This window comes from Schistocerca serialis, chromosome 1, assembly GCF_023864345.2.
Source record: "Schistocerca serialis cubense isolate TAMUIC-IGC-003099 chromosome 1, iqSchSeri2.2, whole genome shotgun sequence".
NCBI classification, from domain to species: domain Eukaryota; kingdom Metazoa; phylum Arthropoda; class Insecta; order Orthoptera; family Acrididae; genus Schistocerca; species Schistocerca serialis.
Genome location: NC_064638.1, coordinates 279445010 through 279466955, shown reverse-complemented (window position 1 = coordinate 279466955; position 21946 = coordinate 279445010). Strand labels below are relative to the sequence as shown.

The 21946-nt window shown below is 42.1% G+C and overlaps 1 protein-coding gene across 1 annotated transcript in view; it reads right to left on the bottom strand.

Annotated features, from left to right (window-relative positions):
- Nucleotides 1-21946, bottom strand: part of LOC126465925 (uncharacterized) — a 405052-nt gene that overhangs the window by 172823 nt on the left and 210283 nt on the right. The window contains exons 14-15 of the mRNA XM_050096347.1: nt 15167-15277; nt 5772-5956 (exon numbers count right to left, since the gene is read on the bottom strand). Of these exons, the coding sequence (XP_049952304.1) occupies nt 5772-5956; nt 15167-15277 (296 nt within the window). The remainder of the gene's footprint in view (nt 1-5771; nt 5957-15166; nt 15278-21946) is intronic.

Below are 21946 nucleotides of genomic sequence, written 5' to 3'. Positions count from 1 at the left end.
AGAGTCTCATGAAGACCTTTACTGAAGAATGGAAACAATGTTTTGACGGCGTCATTACCCAGGATGAAACATGGTTGTTTTTGTCCGAATGTGAGAGCAACCCATGGAGTGGCGTCATCCTGGTTCCCCTCGGAAGAAGAAACCAAGACTTTCACGAACAGCAGGCCGAAAGGTGATGGCCTCCTTCTTCTGGGATCAGTGTGGTGTCATTTCCGTTGGCTTTTTGAAACCTGGCTCCACAATTAACCGGGACCGTTATTGTTTGTCACTGGACAAGCTGCGACGTGCCATCAAGACCCACAGACCACAGCTTCAGGGTTAGCTCATCAGACTACGCCATGACAATGCCAAACGGCATACAGCCCTTAGACGCAGAACAAAATCAGGAAAATGGATTGTAAAATTGTTCCTCATCCTCCCTACAGTCCTGACTTGAAACCGTCTGATTTTCACCTCTTCGGTCGTCTGAAGGCCCACCTGCGCGGTAAAGCATCTGATAGTGAGAAAGACTTTATTTCCTGTGTCAAGAGGTGGTGAAAAAGTAAATCCCCAGAATTTTACCAAAGTGCATTTACATCATGGAAAGAACGTTGGGCCTGATGCGTCACAGCTGATGGAGGCTACATTGAGTAAGCTCAATGTATAGCTAAATGTTCCAAGTAAGTTCACAAAAAATTGCATTCTCCTCCTGCAAAAAATAAAAAAATTAAAATTAGAGACGACTGTGCAAAACTTTTTGAACGCCCTTTGAACAATGCATCTTTTTTTAACGTTATTGTCACACAATACTTCGAATTTCTCTTTCATCAGTTACTCGCAAACGGGGGCCCACCAGGGTGAATGGCTGCAGTATGTGGCACCTGCGACCTTACCGTACATCACCGTACAAATGGTTTCAATACATCCATCACACCGTTGGGGACCTCTCCTTGCCAGCTCTAACCATCTGACTCTTTGCCAACTCTCCGAGGCCTATGATGCCTGGAGCTACCCTGGTGATGCCATTAGAGAACAACCTACTGGACCCGTTAGTTTGTTGGGTAGATGACCGAGCGTCCTGCCACCACACCTAAATCGGCTACCCTCACTTATAATGGTACGTGAATCGAAATCTTACCTCAGGGAGTCACACCTAGTGATACGTGGCTGGCGACCACGGGGCCCCGAGCTGAGTCCTGGCATTGCTTCCACTTACTTATGCCAGGCTCCTCACTCTTATCTTTCCTATCTGGCCACCCTCGGCTAGCTCTTGTTCTTTTCCGACCCTGACGCTATTAGGTTTCGAGGGCTAGGGGTCTTTCATTTTCCAACCTATACTTCTCATGCAGCGTCTGACCCGGAGCGGGCGGCTGCAAAAGGCGTCTGTATCACATGTTAGGGGCGGCCTCCAGAACTGCGGAAGGCAACGGAATACCACCGCAGATTATCTTCCCTGCATAATGCAGTCTCCATTTTATGCACAAAAAATGGCTTCTTCTCATGTTAAATCAGTGTCCGGAGGTAAAATAGTCCCCCATTCGGATCTCCGGGGGGGGACAACTTGAAAGGAGGCAAAAAATCAAAACGAGAATTGGTACCTGGAATGTCAGAACTCTGCTACAAGCAGGAAAACTAGAAAACCTTAAAAGAGAGATGGAAAAGAATTATATGGACCTTGTAGGAGTTGCTGAAGTAAGATGGAATGGACATGGAGAGTTGCAGTCAGATGAATATGTATTCTACTACTCAGGAGGAGAAGTAAAAGGAATTAATGGAGTAGGAATGATTATGACAAAGGAATTGGCTAAATGTGTGGAATATGTAGACTATGCAAATGACCGGGTTATTGGTGTAAGGCTGAAAGGAGCACAAAAAGATTTACTGATTGTCCAGGTGTATATGCCAACTTCAGAACATGATGACCAAATTGTAGAGGAAACGTACAATGTAATAGAGAGAATAATTGACGAAAATAAAAAATGCTGCAAAATAGTAATGGGAGACTGGAACGCCATTGTTGGAGAAGGGAAAGAGGGAAACATAGTAGGCAGTCATGGTCTTGGAAAGAGAAATGACAGAGGTGAATGGTTAATTGACTTCTGCAGGGAAAGGCAGCTGATAGTGGCAAACACATGGTTCAAGAACCATAAGAGGAGGCTCTACACTTGGAAATCACCAGGGGATAAATATAGAAACCAAATCGATTTTATACTGGTAGAAGAAAGATACAGGAATGGAATCAAGAAGGTGCACACATTACCAGGTGCAGATATTAATAGTGACCACAACTTACTTATGGCAGAAATAGAAACAAGAATGAAAAAACTGAAAAAGGCGACAATGGTGAAGAAATGGGATCTAGAGAAGATAAGGTCCAACAAAGAACAAATTACAGAAATGCTGTCTCGGGACTTTCTAAACACATTACGAGACAAAGAAGCACCTGATAATGCCAACGAGTACTGGAATATGCTGAAAGAAGGAATCATTAAAGCAGGACAGCAAAATATAGGATATGTAAAAGGGAAAAGGTCAAAAAAACCATGGGTCACACAAGAAATGATTTCCAAGATGGAGGAGAGAAGAAAATTGAAAAACAAGAACACTGAAGATGCAAGAAAGATATACCGAAGGTTAAATAACGAACTGCGAAGAGAAACAGAGCAGGCTAGGAAAAAATGGATAAAAGAGGAATGTGATGAAATTGAAGAACTGGACAGGAAAGGAAGATACGACTTACTATACAACAGAGTAAAGACTATGACATGGGAACAAAACAGAGCAGGAAGTGCTACTATGGAAATTTTGAGTAAAGACGAAGAGGTAGTGTATAAAGATCGTGACAATGTCCTCCAGAGATGGGAAGAATATATAAAAGAGCTATATGACACAAATAGCAAACCAGAAACTCTGGAACTTGAATCACACAACAGTGTAAGTGATGAAGAGAAAGGACCGACCATCATAATGGAAGAAGTAAAGTCTGCCATTGCTGCAATGAAAAATGGCAAAGCAGTAGGTACAGACACAATACCGGGAGAAATACTAAAATGCTTGAACCACAATGGAATAAGAGAAATATTGAGGTTATGTAATAAAATATATGACAGTGGTGAATGGCCTGAGGACTTTTTGACAACAGTAATGATTCCATTGCCGAAAAAACAAGGAACCAAGAAATGCAGCGAGCACAGGACAATCAGCCTCATTTCACATGCAGCCAAAGTGATGTTAAGAATAATTAATAAAAGACTTGGAAAAGTAATAGAGGAGAATCTCGGCGAGGAGCAGTTTGGCTTTAGACGGAATACGGGCACCAGAGATGCAATAGGGCTCCTACGAATCTTGGGAGAAAGGTTTATTGAAAAAGGAAGAGACCTATATATGTGCTTCATCGATTTAGAAAAGGCATTTGACAATGTGGTTTGGGACAAGCTGGCGACTATTATGAGGGAAAAGAGAGTGGACTGGAAAACCAGAAGACTTATAAACTCATTGTACCTTAATCAAAAAGTTTCAGTTAAAGTGAGAGGAGAAAGTACAAACTGGATCAGTCTAGGGAAAGGAGTAAGACAAGGATGCTGTTTATCACCTACTCTTTTCAACCTGTACTTGGAAAATATTATTGACCAATGCTCATTAGATGACAAAGGAGTAGAAATTGGAGGAAGAAGAGTAGGGTGCTTGAGATTTGCTGATGACATGGTCCTTCTAGCCACAGGGGAAAAAGAATTACAGGATTTGGTGGACACCATTGCAACTAACGGAAAAAAATATGGAATGAAAATTAACACAAATAAAACAAAAGTGTTGGCAATAGGAGGAAATAAGGAAATAAAAATTGTGCTGAATGGAGAAACACTAGAACAGGTGCAAAATTTTAAGTATCTTGGAAGCAGGATAGACACCGACTGGAAGTGCACCACAGAAATTAAAACAAGGATAGCAATGGCAAAAGAGGCGTTTTATAAGAAAAGGAGAATCTTCTGCAGCGGTATGGACAGGGAACTCAGAAAGAGACTCATAAAATGTCTTGTATGGAGTGTTCTTCTATATGGCGCTGAAACATGGACTATGAGGAAAAAAGACAGAGAAAGGCTGGAGGCTTTTGAGATCTGGACATGGCGGAAGATGGAAGGAATAAGTTGGATGGACAGAGTAAAAAATGAAGAGGTACTGAGAAGAGTGGGAGAGAAAAGGCAGTTACTAGATGTAATAAAGAGAAGAAAAAGAAATTGCATTGGGCATATATTAAGAAAGAATGACGGACTGATAAAAACAGTTTTAGAAGGTTATGTAGAAGGGAAAAGGAAGCGAGGAAGGAAGAGATTCCAGATACTGGATGACATGATGCACGGTACAACATACAGCAGCCTTAAGAAGGAAGCAATGGATCGCAGAAAATGGAGAGGCAAAGGACCTGCTAATATAGCACATAACTGATGATGATGATGAATCGAAATCTGTAAGGTTCCGTTACAAAACGAGTAGAATTTAATAGAGTTTCAGGGCTTCACTGGTAAAGTGGTGAACGATAGAATGAAAGTTTTCTGATAGTGTATTTTAGTGCTGGAGAATACTTCAATGCTTAAATGTGTTCTTGATAGAGATATGTTGTATGTTATACTTTTATATCGTTATGAAGTAAATGAGATCCATTCTGGTACCTATTGCTAATTTGTTGAGACAGCGGACGCTGTCCATATTTTTTTGTGTTAGTAACGTCATTGTGTGTACACGAGTCAAGACACTTCAGTCGCTATTGACTGTTTACAGTGGTATCGATTTTCTCATTGCATATTTTCACTTCGAAATGTTGTATACCTGGTTTGTGTGACACCAGTATTTTTAAATTACTGAGACAGCAGTGATCAATAAAAAGAGTTCCGTTCGTTGCCGAACGGCTGTTCCAATAACAAATTGCAAATTTTAGCTCTTAAACTATGAACGCGTGTCGACTCAACAGATGGAACTGCTATACTTATAAAAAATTAGACATTTTATGCGAGGTATTGGTCTCTATCAGACTGTATCAAGTGATATCATATACAACCTGCTTCTGGTGTTGTGAGTGCAGATATTCTGAAGAGTGTGAAATTCGTGTAAGCAGGTTTTAACATACGATAGTGCGACATAGATATCGATACGATTCTATGAACCGTATCCCCGTCTTATTAAAGAAAGGGCAGCCTTATTCCTCAGAACCGACTCTGTATATTTTCCGTATTGTCAAAATGTCACTAATGTAACCAGAATATCATTACACCAGAAGCAATATGAAAGTATACGGGATCAGAGTGCCCCATTCATATATACTTATCTTCCTATACATTTGCATCAGATAACACACTCGTGACATGTTCAACAGATATGCTCAACAGTTTTGCTGATTTTCAGTCCATATTCGCATTTAATTCTAAAATTGTGTACGACGGTTCATTAGAACTGCAAATAATTTGTTATATGCATTCCATATTATATTTTATGTACCATACAGCATAAACCTATGGTGTTGTCGTGGCTGCGTAAGATAAATCAAGAGAGCTCCTAGTATATAGCTAGAGGTTACGCATAAGCATCGAGTCACACTGCGCACTTGTTTCAGTCATTCAATATTGACGTCTATTTTCTACTGAAAAAAACTGTCTCCTGTTAATCACACTTAATTACAACTAAAAAACTGTTGCATATTCATGTTTAGCAAGTAGGGGGATGAGCAAGGGGGTACCCCCTGTCTGATTGTACGCTGCAGCGTTAACAGTTGTAAATGTTTATCAACTGTTGTTACTTACTTTTCTTGGTATTCGTCCAACACGGTGCGGAATTCCTCGATTACTGCGTATGTTTCCGGTTGATGCTGCATGGGGTTAGGTTGGCCGTCTACAAAATCTGGGAAGCCTTCTGCTTCCACAATGCAGCTAACGGCATCCATACGAAAACCATCAACTCCTTTATCCAACCAGAACCTCAAAACATTCTGCAAAGACACGCAAATAAGTGATATTTTACAAAGAAATTGTGAAGAGGGATAGCAGGTAACAGTTCTGCCAATTAAACTTTTTACTTGTCTTGTCTAAAGAGGTTATTGATTTTGCCTCTGTAGAAATAAAATTCTTTATTTTATGTCCGCCCCCGTCAGCTTAGTGGTCAGCGCGGCGGAACACCGCGCCAAAGGGCCCGGGTTCAATTCCCGGATGGGGCAGGAGATTTTCTCCGCTCAGGAACTGCGTGTTGTGTTATCCTCATCATTTCATCCCCATCTCCGACGAGCAAGTCGCCCATTGTGGCGTCGAGTGCAATAAGTACTCGCCCTCGGCGGACGAACTTCCCTCGAATGGGGGACTCCCGGCCCACAATGCCATACGCTCATTTCCATTTCTTTATTTTATGGAAGAAGATAAAGGAAAGAGGGACGAGTCTCTACCAAGATTTTTAATTGCATAGCAACTTACCGTTCCTCGGTGAATGAACTCAACTTCGTAATGGTTCCTACAAAATTCTCGCCACTTTTGTCTAAACGGTATGAGAAAGTCCATGCTTTTACCATAATTTCTTTATATATAAAATGAAATAAATGAACGTATTTGTTAAATTCGCCCTCTTAAGTAATTAACATGATAAGAGAAATCAGGACCCGCAAATAAAAAATTAAGTTCTCGTTTTTCCCGCGCGCCGTTTGAGAGTGGAACGGTAGAGAGAGACAGTTTGAAGGTGGTTCATTGAAGCCTCTGCCAGGCACTTTGTTGAGAATAGCAGAGTAATCACGTACACGTAGAAGTAGACTCTACGAAGGCTTAGTCACGTGCTTCATAAACTACACTGGTGATAATAGTTAACGGGTCTGTCAAGGTGCACTTATATACACTGGCAAAACTATCAAGCATAGAACATCTTAGAGTACAATCGTTCAGCATTAGTCTGGATAGAGAAAAAACCCTGTGTCCGACATAAATCATGACTGACAAAAAGGAAAACTTTTCAGGAATGAAGCTCCAAAAATCATCAGGAATGGTCATGTTCATTTCTATACTAGTAAAAAGGATGCAAAGTCTTAGCAACATGATTTTCCGAAGTCTGCGACATGGCGGAAAACGTAGAAACATGAAGGTAGACAGGTACACTAAGAGGTAGCAAATGCAGAGCCATGGGTCAAATTGTATCTCCACGTCTTTGGACTGCCTACCAAATACTGTCATGATAATTAGCGATAACATTTGATTTTTCATTCATCGTGAGAACAGGACAGCCTCATGTAGAACTTAGTTCTTTCCAGCTAAATATCCCAGTAGGCTGTGATCGGAGGAGAGGGCCTTCCAATTGGATATAATGGTGAGGGATTTTCCCCGGAACGGGCACATCAATCGAGAAAAATGTCCCAAAGACTTTCGTCGTAATGTCGGGGTTGGAACTATTAGGGCTGGTGGAATTATAACGGAAGAAAGTATTATATTGTTGCCCATTTCGAAAAGCGATTTCAGTTCTCTAAAGATGACGAGTCAGCCAGGCCAAATAACTATCCGTATGTAGCAATTTTCTGTGATAGCGATGAGTGACGAAGAAATGTATAGAGCATCTGGTGGGAAGAAAATCTGCCCAGCTGATTTGCATATTGCGTATATCCGTCGCTGCGTATATCGCACGATACTCTTTTTATATACTGGGTATATGAAGAATTTAGCATCCAGATTCTCATATAGTAATAATTATATGTGATGCAACAGGTGTCAGAGTCAGTGTCAGTCCAGAGCATCCTGTATTGTCGTTCTGGGAAAACTGCTGATTGAGCTGGTTTGATGCTGGAGTCATATGGCGTATTGTGAAGAGATAGAAACGTGTAGCTGTATCGAGTTGACGACGCTGATGGATGATGCTTCAGCGCAGTGATATCTTGGGGTGTGGAGTGAAAGAAGGAGAGAGGAAGAAGTTCAGTACCGGTACGTAGTAGTAATGTTGAATGTTACAAATAGCCAGCTCATTCGAATTTAAGAATATTGCATGACTTACTACATATGGCACAGCGAACGTGTTTGGTACTTAACGAAAAATTTTGCTGCTAAGTCTGTATATCAGGTCTAACACGAAGATCAGCAGCTGTACCACAATAATTCACTAAACATTGTTGTATTAAATAAAGGATGTCCAGCATTTGTTCAAGGTCGACTGAAATCACTGATCATTCCAACAATTTTCTCTCTCTCCCTACCTTTATATTTTAAATGAATTAACCGAATTTTCCACGGCAACATTCATTAATGTAACACTCTCGATAAGTAATCAGCATCATTCTCTGCCATATATTAACGATATATCATTAGTCCGCTTTTCAATCTCCCCCTCCCCTCACACACATACGAGAACATAACTTATGCCCACACAGGGATGAATTAGGTCTCGGACTCCCTATCGTTTACAGTAAATGCGGCATTAAATGAGGCGTGAATTGCAAAAATGCTAAATGATTCTTACTTATTACTAAGGACTATATTGAGTACGTACTCCATTAAAACAAAACTGCATAAAATAACTTAAGAAGTCGGTTATTAAGAACACAGCCACACGAATGGGCAGCCCGCATCTCGTGGTCGTGCGGTAGCGTTCTCGCTTCCCACGCCCGGGTTCCCGGGTTCGATTCCCGGCGGGGTCAGGGATTTTCTCTGCCTCGTGATGGCTGGGTGTCGTGTGCTGTCCTTAGGTTAGGTTTAAGTAGTTCTAAGTTCAAGGGACTGATGACCATATATGTTAAGTCCCATAGTGCTCAGAGCCACGAATGGGCACAATGTTTATTTCGATAGCACTGGTATACTAATCCACGCCTCGCACTAATGGCATTCCCAATCGAGAAATCAAAGCAGATACAACTGTACCATGAAACCTTTAAAGGAACTAGAGGCTTATTCGTGAGTGCAGCATACAACAGAGTTGTGGGAAACGGTAACAATGTATCCACATCAGTCACACTTCAATATTCTGACGATGAAAACAGTTTGAATCTCGACGTAGGTTGTTTTACTAAACCGTGAATAACTGCCCGCTTCCGTAGCTGAGTAGTCAACGCTGCCGACTGCCATGTGGAGGACCCAGTTTCGATTCCCAGTACTGCCAGAGATTTTTCCTCGATGGATCAGCCTCGTGAAGCCTACTGAGGAGCTACTCGACTGATTAGTAGCGGTTCCGAGGTCAAGAAACCTGACAACGACCGGGAGAGCTGTAGGCTGACCACGTGCCACTCCATACCAACCCCGATGACGCCAACAGCAGATGACGACACGGTGGTCGGCCGTGCCCTATTGGACCCTCAGGGCCAGAACGTGGAACTGTAATCTAACGAACATGAATAAAAATTAAAGACGCATTCCTCATAGCGTACATACAGAAAATATTTTCGCCATGATGACAAGACGACGCATAGTTGCCACGGACTCATGTAGGTGCCGAAAGTACTTGCCGGTCGAAACGCTACAAACAACTCACGATTATTCGTGTTTGTTGTGTCTAAGCCGCGCCTGTCACTTTTGGCGTCACTCCAAATTGTCATAATTAAGCTCCCTAGGCTGCGGCCTAAATTAATCCGAATATTTTCGCAATTAACGTTAGATTTTTTTATTTTTTCTGAATTCTGAGAGTAAGTCAGACGTCAGTGTCGGTTCTGTTGAAAATAACTCGTTGAATATTTCTAAAGAATTTACGAAGGAATCAATAAAGGTGAGTTGATGCAAAATTTTGTATTCACCCAAATTATTTAGCACGACTATTTAACAAGCCTCTGTATATTTTATTACAAAAAAAACAAAAAACAGTTTGTCCTGCAACGGCCATGTATTACACCATGTATTAATCCGTACAGAAAGGCAGACGAAATACAAAAGGAGGAGCCAGCCGATAGGTCATCATGAGAGAAAGGGTCTATGCGTAAAACTGAATTAAATGTCAATGCATTCCTGTCGCCAAAATAAATTTTTATTTAAGATCTCATGACGCTTTTCGGGAGACCAAATTATCACATCTGTGGTAGGAAACATATAATGTAAGACAAGATACCGAAAGGGGTTCATTGCACCAACGCAGTAAATCAAATGTTTCAAATGGCTCTGAGCACTATGGGACTTCTGAGATCATCAGTCCCCTAGAACTTAGAACTACTTAAACCTACCTAAGCTAAGGACATCACACACATCCATGCCCGAGGCAGGATTCGAACCTGCGACCGTAGCGGTCGCGCGGTTCCAGACTGTAGTGTATAGAACCGCTCGGCCACCCTGGCCGGCTCGCATGAGACTACTTTCATCACATGTCTGAAAGGTGTGAAATGGGACAATCACGTAAAAACTGTGCTAATGAACGCCAATGGAGGACTTAGATATGTTGGAATGGTTCTGGAAAATTTCTATGCATATGTAATCGTATACAAGACGCTAGTCCGATCAATTCTACGGTATGTTCAATTTTTTGGAATCTTTATCCAGTAGGTATGTCATTAGAAAAGGAAATAAATCAGATTCACGCTGCGAGGATCGTACCAAGTCGTTATAGCCCATACGAAATTGTAACAGAAACGACATAGATGGCGCGGAAACGCGTTAAGTAAATTTAAAGAACTTATGTTCGAAAAACACTTTCTGACTACTATGCTGACACCATCGTAAATCTCGTGTACTAATAATGAGAATAAGATACATAATGGCAAGTGCAGAGACATCTAGACGGTTACCAGTAACCCGCTACCCCTCACCAACTGCCGGCCGGAGTGGCCGTGCGGTTCTAGGCGCTACATTCTGAAGCCGAGCGACCGCTACGGTCGCAGGTTCGAATCCTGCCTCGGGCATGGATGTGTGTGATGTCCTTAGGTTGGTTAGGTTTAATTATTTCTAAGTGCAAGTGCTCAGAGCCATTTGAACCATTTTTGAACCCTCACCAACTTCCTTAAAGGTTCAAACGTGTTAGTACTTTACAAATGAGTTAATGCGTTAAATATCTGACAATGGATGGATGTAGTAGTTGTAATGTGCACTACGTTTTAAGAAAAACTCATTTTTCATGCATCTCAACGTTTTTGACGTCGTATTTCCTGAACTATATGTCGTACCATGATATAATTTTCCAGGTACATTCAGTGGTATATGTGGATACTGTATCTAAAATTGTTGCAAATAGAATCCGTAGTAAATAAGTAATAAATTGAAAGGTCACCTCTGCTGCTGAAGTTTTACTGCATTAACAGCGAAAGTGGGGGAATAAACTTTTTTTCCTTACTTTGTTTTGTGGATGTGTCGGCGAAAAAAGGTTTGAAGAGGTTGAAATTATATCAAAAGTTTGTTGTAGGTCACTAGGTGCTCTCATACTCAAGTATAGGATGAACAGACTCTGGGTAATTTGTGTGCCACCTTTTACGCTCTCTCAAGACATAAGAGTGTACGTAGTTTCTCACTTTAAAACAAGAGTTATTGCGTTAAAACTTTAACGCATAATTATGTCTCTTCAGCAGTATACCATGATAGCAATCACATTTTTTAAAATTTGGTCAATAATTATATGAAATACGGAAAATTAAATTTTCGTTATCCCTGGAAGTCATTTGATAGGCAACTTGCAATAGAAATTGGGTGACTGTTTTGGCAGTTTGGTAAGATAGATTATTCCCTTTCTCGAAACGCAAACGGAGTGGGCCAGAAAATCAGTATCTTGGTACGAAGGACCTTCTGTGCTGTACTGTACAAAGACGGGCTGAGTCCATGTGTAGATGTAGATGAATAGTTCCCTTTGTCGAGTGGGATGCGTTACGTCATACAGTTTTTGATCTATACGCACTTGGCAATGACGTGTACCAACGAATACGCTGACTCATTGCTCAAGGCGACCTATCACTATTCTTCGAGCGGTGTCCTCGCAACCATGCTAATCTGTGTGCCATGGGTGGTGGGAACAATACGGGTACGCGCAATGATTTCTGTATCGCACTGAGAGAAGGAGCTTCTGGATACTGCTGCACTGCACAGATTAGGGTTGCAGCTGTGTTTCCTATCTATCATATGTTGCTAGATTTCGTCAGTGAACGTTGATAACTGGCGAGTAAATCGGCGTTTCCGACTACTGAGCTGAATGGGCCATTCTTACCCATCGAGGTGGCTCAGTCGTTAGCACACTGAACTCGCATTCGGGAGGGCGACGGTTCAAACCCGCGTCCGGCCGTCCTGATTTAGGTTTTGCGTGATTTCCCTAAATCGTTTCAGGCAACTGCCGGGACGGTTCCTTCGAAAGGGCACGGCCGACATCCTTCCTAATCCTTCGATAATCCGAGAGAACCGATGACCTCGTTACGTGGTCCGCCCCCCCCCCCCCCCCCCACACACACACACAAAATCAAGCAACGAATCAACCAATAACATCCCTGAAATGAAAAGCCTTCGAAATAAGTTAGATCGTCGGCTTCTCTCCATACCCAACGTCCAACATCACAACCCGCCCTGGTTTCAGCTCGTGAGCAAGAATGGGCTGCCATTGCTCCAGCCATTCCGACATCTCACTGAAAGTGTCCTCAGAGAGTTCTAGCCGTCATAAAGGCGATGGGTGGACATACCTAGTATTAATGTCCTCTAACAACTATATGTTAAAAGTGGAACGATACAGGGAAATTATCATGTTTCTATCACAAGGACGGGATATCACATATCTCTAGAGTTATATCCTCAGTTGGTCTGTCCCTTATCGCTTGTTTCACCTCTGGTAACGATTTATAAGCGTGAAAAGTGCCACGTCGCAACGTGGGAAGAGTCTACAATCAAATGTATTTGTCCCCTGCAACTGGTTGGGTGCGTCAGTTCCAAGGCCAGAAGAAGTTGTCATACCGCAGGCAATAGGACCAGGCCTAGTACGTTCCTGCGTGTTCAAACCAGCCTTCAGGACGAGGGCAGATTCACATTAGTATAAGAAAAAGAAGATCATATGAATAGCAGTAGAAGCAATTTTTTCCCCTTGTCGAAATGACGTTTACTTTCGTGTCACCGCACCTTAATGGCAGTATATATCTTTTTAATATAAATGAGCAAAGGTCGTAGCCTGCTTCCGGTGTAGAAAGTACAAATCTTCTCGCCAAGCCAAGCCATCCATTAAAAGATTACATGCGAACAGTCCAGAGTGTGAGGTTTAGGAAAAGCAGACGCTCGGCGGGTTAACGCCGAGGACCAGTGTGCCGCCAGCCTGGATGTGTTTTTTAGGCGGTTTCCCTATTCCGTCTAGATGAATATAGCCATTAGTTATACGGTTCGCAAGCATTTCGGTAACATTCTCACATTTTCATATGGTATAACACTAGACGCACATAGCTGGGGTACACAAATTCCGTCCCGGAGGCGGAGAGGTGGCGGTGGGGTTGGACGGAGGGGTGCGAAAGAAAAGCCACATTCTACCGTACCACTAGCATTGCCAAGTCCAAATCCGACTGCCAAACCTGTAAAGACAAGGAATAAAGCTAGGAATAAAAGATGAAGACATCGTAGAAATACACTTATTTAATTGTTTTTTGTTTTACCTGATTTCCATGTCTAAACTAACAATAATCCATCTATTTAACTTCAATCTCTGTCTTCAATCATATCCATTCCCACTGAACAACTTTTATCCTCTCGGAAAACTAAAAAAGATTATAATTTGCTAACACAAAGTGGGCTTCATTCATAATTCACTATTATGAATTTGGATTGTTTGCTCCCATGCATTTTAAAGATAACAATACATTTAACAGATTTTCCTTATTCTCTGCGTATCTAAACGCTCTGATACACACAAAAATACGATAATATTTGAAGGTTGTTGCATCCAAAGATATCGAAACGTTTTTACGAAATCATATGTCACTCAACTAGATCCACTTTCTTCAGCTTCATATATTCCCTTTCAGCTGGAGCAAGCATTAGACTCCGAGTGAAATGGTTAAAATTCCACCTGCAGAAACTCCTATCCGTGACCAGCAATCCCTGATAATATCCACGATAGTTTTCCATATCTGTAAACACGTTGCTGTCCACGAGAGCTGACCCTAGCAGCTTTAGGATTCCTTGACTCGTATTGACAGTACACCCGTGATATGGCCTTTTAGTGCCTACACGACCTTGTGGATATAATGCCCGATGCGACGAGCATCACTCATAAGATTGCGATTACATGTATCGAAATCTGCTTCTTTCCCAGTCATGGTCAGTAGTACGCGAACTGTTAGTTCAACCACTGAAAACATTCCATTCATGTGACTCGCCGACATCTCTCCACAGATTAAAACCACTAAAACAAGTAACTGTTGAAACATGGAGATTAAATCCCACGGCGTTCATCTGCACACATGAAACCTTCATCCGCCTCAATCAGTGCCAGTTTGGCATCCTCTGAAGATTTATCGCCACCTCACAATCCTTGATCGATTTGTGCTCTGCCTCAATTTCCGTATCCGACTAACTTCTCCCAGTCGTATCGTGTACCAGCTCATAAAGTTTCCGCAACTTCTCAAACTCTTAAAATACCTTCACCACTCCTTCATCTTCCATACACTTGACTCCAAACACCGTATTGTTCCCACCATCCTTGCTGCAGCCCTGTATCAACACGTCTCACGTTCAACTCCAAACTCCCTATCCTTTTCTCAGCCTATTCTTAGTCACCTTCTTCTCAGACCATGAAGTCATCCATGAAATATATACTTCCTTCCTACCATAAACTCCACGTCCCCTCCCATCCCACCCAAAACGAAGGCTTGACCACGTCTTTTCACTGTGCACCTGGCATCCCACTTATCCTTCATAGCATCGCATCTGTCAGTTCCTTGCCACATTTCTTTTCCGCCCCCCCCCCCACGCCCCCCCCCCCCCGCCCCCGCCGCCTACCCTCCGACTGCAGTTACCAGGATATCCTATCATATCATATTCATAATGAAGAAGACAATCACCAAAATATTTTCATAAACATTATAAAATATTTTACTTTCTTGACTATCTTTATATGAAAACTGAAAATTTCGTGATTCAACGGTTGAAGACAGGCTATTTGGTCGTTGGCAGCCCGCCTCCGTTAGAGGGAATACATACATATTTTACATAAAAAATGCTCATTACATTTCTTTTGGCAACTGGATGCCAGTGTAGTTATTGACAAGCTTTGGCATTACAGGGAAGGATAACTGATTACTGACTCAAAAACTCACCTTCATCTCCTCGAGAACGACGGGGTTCCTGTAGTTGAGGTCGGGCTGCTTGTGGAGGAACTGGTGCAGGTAGTACTGCTGGCGGGCCTCGATCCACTCCCAGGCAGAGGGCTCGTTGAAGCCGCCAGGCTGAAACAGAGGACTGTATGAGTCTACGTACAACACCGAATTCATCACACACACGAAAACGTTTGCATGGACGTCTGTATCAGTAATCATTAAAAACGATAGTGCGTGCAGAAGGCTACATGGCGCAACAGGATAGTTTTTCTCTGTTCCACTCACGTACGGTGCGCGGGAAAGAAAAACTTTGTTGCCATCTCGATAGTGTGTCTCTAATTTAACCGAATGGTAGGTATATTCCACAGAATAATATTGCAGATGAGTGTTTACACTGAAATATGGAGATCCTTATATCCCAGCCTTCTTTAGAATATTAATTTGTATACTCGTACGCTCATAACAGGTACACAGACACTTTTATTTCCTCTTGTCCTGTTAATAAATGTTCTTCATTACAGCAGGGGTGCTCAACCCGTAGATTGCGACTGACCGACCGATCGCTATGGCTTTATTAACAGACCTTATAAAACCTCCGTCCGAGATCTGTTTCAGAGGTGCTGTCTTTGTAAAATACAAATTCGATGACAGTGAGTGTTTGTCATGGGATGTAGTCGCTAAATCTGACATCACTGTCTCCGCCTCTTTCATCTCAATCTGCCGGCCGCGGTGGCCGTGCGGTTCTAGGCGCGTCAGTCCGGAACCGCGTGACTGCTACGGTCGCAGGTTCGAATCCTGCCTCGGGCATGGATGTGTGTGATGTCCTTAGGTTATTTAGGTTTAAGTAGTTCTAAGTTTTAGGGGACTGATGACCTCAGATGTTAAGTCCCATAGTGCTCAGAGCCAGCCATCTCAATCTGCATTTCACCACCTTTAACGCTCGCGCCATACAACAGTCTTCCTCTTGCATGGTGAGGTAACTACTCGCGAACTGTGATTTGGCCAGCTGTGAGCCGGGAGAGCGTTCAGGCTTTGCTACTGGATGCGGTGCTGGAGGAACAAGCTCCATGTCCAGTAGGCAATACAAACCACCGTTTTCGAGCTTAGACGAAACTACAATGTGCACGACGGAGGTAATTATCATTTAAATATTTTACGTCATCGAGACACTTTTCTCAAATACAGCCAGAACCGGTGAATTAACAAACATCATTGGATCAAGAAGCTGCAAAGAAGTACAGGCCACCCTCACAGCACTGAGGACAGAGTTTGAAAACATATTTTCAGATTTCAAGGCAACCTGTATGCGAATTTAGACTTTCTTGGCAAATCTCGATGATGTCTTCCCGTGTTATCAGCTGAGTAAAGGCGTCGTTCTGCGGCAACGTTTCAGTCAGTTTCCTACTTATCATCTTCAGACGAAGTGTCGGGTTCGTGTCCTGTACGGGTCTTTATAGCCTTCGGTCCGGACAGGATATCCACCCGACACTTCGTCTGAAGATGATAAGTAGAAAACTGATTGAAACGTTGCCGCAGAACGACGAATTGACTCGGCTGATAACCCGAGAAAACTTCATCTCCACGACAACTTGTACTACCTTTCATGGCTCATCCTTTCCAAAATGTGGATGTTATGAGACTGAACTTGGAGAGGATGTTCAAATGTTCTAATGTGTGTGAAATCCTAAGTGGCCAAACTGCTAAGGTCATCGTTCCCTAGTCTTACACACTACGTAAACTAACTTAGACTTATTTATGCTAAGAACAACACACACACCCATGACCGAGGGAGGACTCGAACCTTCGACGGAGGAAGCCGTACGAACCGTATCAAGACGCCTTGAAGAGGAAATAATTCAATTTCAATGTGATATATGATGATCAATTTTTGGAAATTAGTGAGACTAAAAAAATACCCAAACATTGTTAAAGTAGCTTCATATGTTTCATCGTTTTCTGGATCACCTTATCTATTTGAGCGAGCGTATTCTGTGATGAACATAGCGAAATCTAAGTGCAGAAATAAACTGATCCTCATCTTTCAGATTGTGTGAGTTTGACTTTGATAAATTGTTCACCAGTTCATAATAATCTTCTGAATTATATGCAAAGCCAAGAATCTCACTACACATTTTCCAATATTTATGTTGGTGTAATCTTAATTTTTTCACATCTGTAACATTCTGAAAACTGGGAAGTAGACCTACAAGTTTTGATGAAGATAAAATTACCTTTTATGTATTTTGTGTAATTAAAATGGTTAATTTTGGCTACAGTGTTGTTTCGTACTTAAACTTCTATGAATTTTTAAGTCAGTAGACCCCTAAGGGGACTAAACTGCATGTAGCAGATCTCAAGCCAGAAAAGATTGTGCACCCCTGATTTACAGCGTACAGTGTGTTCTCACAGACCTTGAACTGAAGACGATAGACTAAATGACCGGTTTGCATTTTTCTTGAGCTTCCATTCATTTACTGCCAACTCCAGCTAGTGGACGAGTTACATTGCCCTAGGTATCTACCGAGCGAGGTGGCGCTGCCGGGATGGTTCCTTTGAAAGAGCACGGCCTATTTTCTTTCCAATCCTTCCCTAATACGAGATTGTGCTCCGTCTCTAATGATCTCGTTGTCGACGGGACGTTAGACATTGATCTTCTCCTTCTCCTAGGTACCTGCACTGACTGCTGTTAGAAGACAGTCAAAGTCAGTCTGTGTTATGTTTTTAATAACGCCACGTTCGTGTGAACAGTACCCTTTGACACATTTTTGAACAGGTCTTGAGGAAAGGAAGTGGAGTACTGAAAAAAATACGATGTGCAACTTAAAAAGGACTTTCTGCTTTTCAAATCTTCGTAACGAACAAAGATACAAGAAAGGCAATCAAGTTGGTTAATGTCCTCCTGGTAGTTAAACAACATTTGCTTCACAACTTTTTTATTTTGCTTCTGGACAAAAATTGTTTTGGGGTGAATGCTTATCCAGGAGAATAGTGGTCATGTCGCTCTTACCAAACGATCTCGTCACAAAACATTCCACTATTCACTGCAAGTTCTCTACATTTTCTGATATGGATTTTAGACTAAACTAGCGGTCAAATAGTATTTCGTAGTTTACTTCCTTCGCGGATGCAGTACGTTTCCTTAAATATCTTACAATGAAGCGTAGCTTGGTATCTACATTTCCTACATCTAGATTTATGTGATAATTTTGTAACGGAGATGCTCAGTTAACCACAGCCACAGACATTGAAAGAGAGGCGTTGTTCGTCACTTGTATATTTACTCTTGACACTCCGAGTGATTTGCTTCCAAAAAGAGTTGAGAAACATACTTCATCCTTCATACGTGTCGTGAAAAGACAACGGAGAGGGAAACCAAGAAATTAGTGCTGATGCGGAGGCATACTGGCATTCGTTATTCACGCGCACCATTCGTGAAAGCTACAGGAAAGGTCGAAAAGACAGCGGTGCTAGAAACGCCCTTCGCCACACAACAAAAGTGACTAACGGAGCATTGACGTAAATTAAATCTAGTTACACATTTTGACCATTCTAACTTAGCAAACAATTTTAATGCTGTTTATTTATCGCAGGTGAAGAATAACTATCATTTTGTTTTTCGCCAGAAATTCTTGGGTGATCAACGCAGTGTGCGACCTCACTTTGTCAAGATGGAGGAACCAATCACCTTTGTGCCACTTTCGTCGCACAAAATGCTGTGACAGCCCGTGACATTGCAGACGTCCGAAATGGACTGTCTACGACCTTCCAGCACTGTATTCCGAATAGTAGCGACATTTTCAGGAGTAACACTGCTTGACGGCCATCTGGAATGTGAATCATCGTCAAACAATCTTGTGCCCTCTTGAAAACATTTAAAACAGCCGTACGTTTTACTGTGACCTAAGGTGTCGTCCCGTGCTTGCTTCATCATGTCATGTGTTTATGTAGCGTTGTTTACGAGCCTGCAACAAGTTTGTGCACACACGTTATTCCGAGACACTGCCACCATCAGTTTCGCAAGATACACAATACACAAGACAGGGGAAATGAGCGTAAAAACTAAAGGCAACAACCTAGCACAAACTTTGTGAGCCACTAAATCGCAAATGATGCTTGAGGTACCACCTGTCGACGTTTCGTTGTACTACCTTGATTTCATCAGCTGCACTTACATTCCGGGAACTTTACGATACCGCGTTTTATATTAACTCACATATTACCGGGTGATCAAAAAGTCAATATAAATTTGAAAACTTAATAAACCACGGAATAATGTAGATACAGAGGTAAAAATGCTTGGAATGACATGGGGTTTTATTAGAACCAAAAAAAAAAAAACACACACCCCATATTGCTAGACGCGTGAAAGATCTCTTGCGCGCGTCGTTTGGTTATGATCGTGTGCTCAGCTGCCACTTTCGTCATGCTTGGCCTCCCAGGTCCCCAGACCTCAGTCCGTGCGATTATTGGCTTAGGGGTTACCTGAAGTCGCAAGTGTATCGTGATCGACCGACATCTCTAGGGATGCTGAAACATCCGACGCCAATGCCTCACCATAACTCCGGACATGCTTTACAGTGCTGTTCACAACATTATTCCTCGACTACAGCTATTGTTGAGGAATGATGGTGGACATGTTGAGCATTTCCTGTAAAGAACATCATCTTTGCTTTGTCTTACTTTGTTATGCTAATTATTGCTATTCTGGTCAGATGAAGCGCCATCTGTCAGACATTTTTTGAACGTTTGTATTTTTTTGGATCTAATAAAACCACATGTCATTCCAAACTTGTGTGTCAATTTGTACCTCTCTATCTACATTATTCCGTTATTTATTCAGTTTTCAAATTTATACCTACTTTTTAATCACCCGGTACTTCGGACCCACAATGTTTATTGAAATCAGCACTGCTGTTGAAATCGGATAAATTGCTTTGAAACTCTCTGTGTTATACCTTTTAGTTTGCGACCTCCTGCCGGCATACTGTAGCTCAAAAGTTTTCCACTGTACTGGCAACTTTCACTGAAATTATTTCGCGCGTTGTACTGCAGAGATGCACGCACGTACCTACCTATCGATCTCTACAAGCATGAGTGTTGACGGGACGGCAGTGTGGTGTCTGAGTTCCGGCTGCACGAGCCAATCAGATTCATGAGGAGGATTGGTCAATTCTCAGGGATATTCCAGGAACGATCGTTAGAAGCAAATAAGTTTAGTAAACAGGGGCTCTATAATGTCCTATGGGCGCTTACTCATCTTCGATAGTATGAAATAAACCTATTCTACTGGAAGCACTTGGTTTTTCACATTTTGAGAAGTGGCAGTATGGACCAAAACAAGAAAATGTGACCGATAAACATGTGCTCTACAGAGCATACCTTAACAGCTATGAGCGTATGTTCATCTTTGCTAGTTTGAAACATATCTCTTCTGCTGAACAATAGCTTATACCTCTTGAGGTACGTGCTCTGGAACCCTTGTGAACTAGAAAATTTATTCTTGTTTTGATCCATACTTCCTCCAAAGCAAAGACCATGTGGTAGATGAGATTTGTTTCACAGCACCGTCCTCCGTAAATAAATCTACGACGAGTTGCACTTTGCAGGTACGACAGTATGCTCAAGTCCATCACTGTAAATCGCTCATACCCATCCACTTCAAGCTGCTGTGTCTCACTCACTCATTCGAACCAACTCGTCGTCATTAACTCTTTGTCTCTCTCTCTAACTGTCGCTGTCCCCAAATTTCACACCGACAGCAATCGCCGTTCTGGCCTACTAATGCTGTCTCTTCTCACTGTCATTGTCTCCTCTTGCTCCCTCTTACTGCTAATATCTCATTCCTGCATTACTACTGCTGCCGTCTCTCCTAATTGTCACAATTTATCTCTTCAAATGTTCAAATGTTCAATTGCGTGTGAATTCCTAACGAACCAAACTGTTGAGGTCATCGGTCCCTAAACCTACACACTACTTAAACTAACTTATGCTAAGAACAACACACACATCCACGCCCGAGGGAGGACTCGAAGCTCCGGCGGGAGGGGCCGCGCAATCAGTGACATGGCGCCTCTAACCGCGCGGCCACTCCGCGCGGCTAATCTCTCTCTTTCTAATAGTCATTGTCAGATACTCTGTCTCATTATCACTAGCTCTCACCCACTTCCACTTTCCCTTCCTCTCTATTCCTCATTCCCTCCCCCCTTCCGTGGTACTGATGCTTCACTCTTTTCCTGGCACTCTTCTGTTACTGTTAACTCTGTTTCACTGTAAATGTGTCCTCTCTCTCTATCTCTCTCTCTCACGCACACACACTGGCATTGTTTACCTTGCTCTTCCTATAACACATCCTCGGTCTATTATCTTTCAATTTTTATTACTTCTCCTTGTCTCTGCCATTGCGTCGTCTTCTCTCTCAACATAAAAAAGTGCAAATATATTTACTTACCAAAATTTATGGGAAAGTTTATAAAGGTGCGGATGGAAGCAGAATGAGATAGCTAATATTCCACTTTTCAGAGTCTCTTAATAACGAACAGAAACATATCCGCATTTTTTATGCTCCGATAGGAGCATTTTTCCATTGGTGCATTCTTTTCCCTGCTGCAACAGGATATGTAACCAATATGAAAAGAAATGTATTGATCAGTAAGATATAGGTAGTTTAATTATGTGAAATTGAAATAAACAAAACGAATTTTACACCTCAGACCTGATTTTACTTGCAAAAAAAAAATTGTTGCATGTGCTTCCAGTACAATAACATTGTGTTCCTAGATG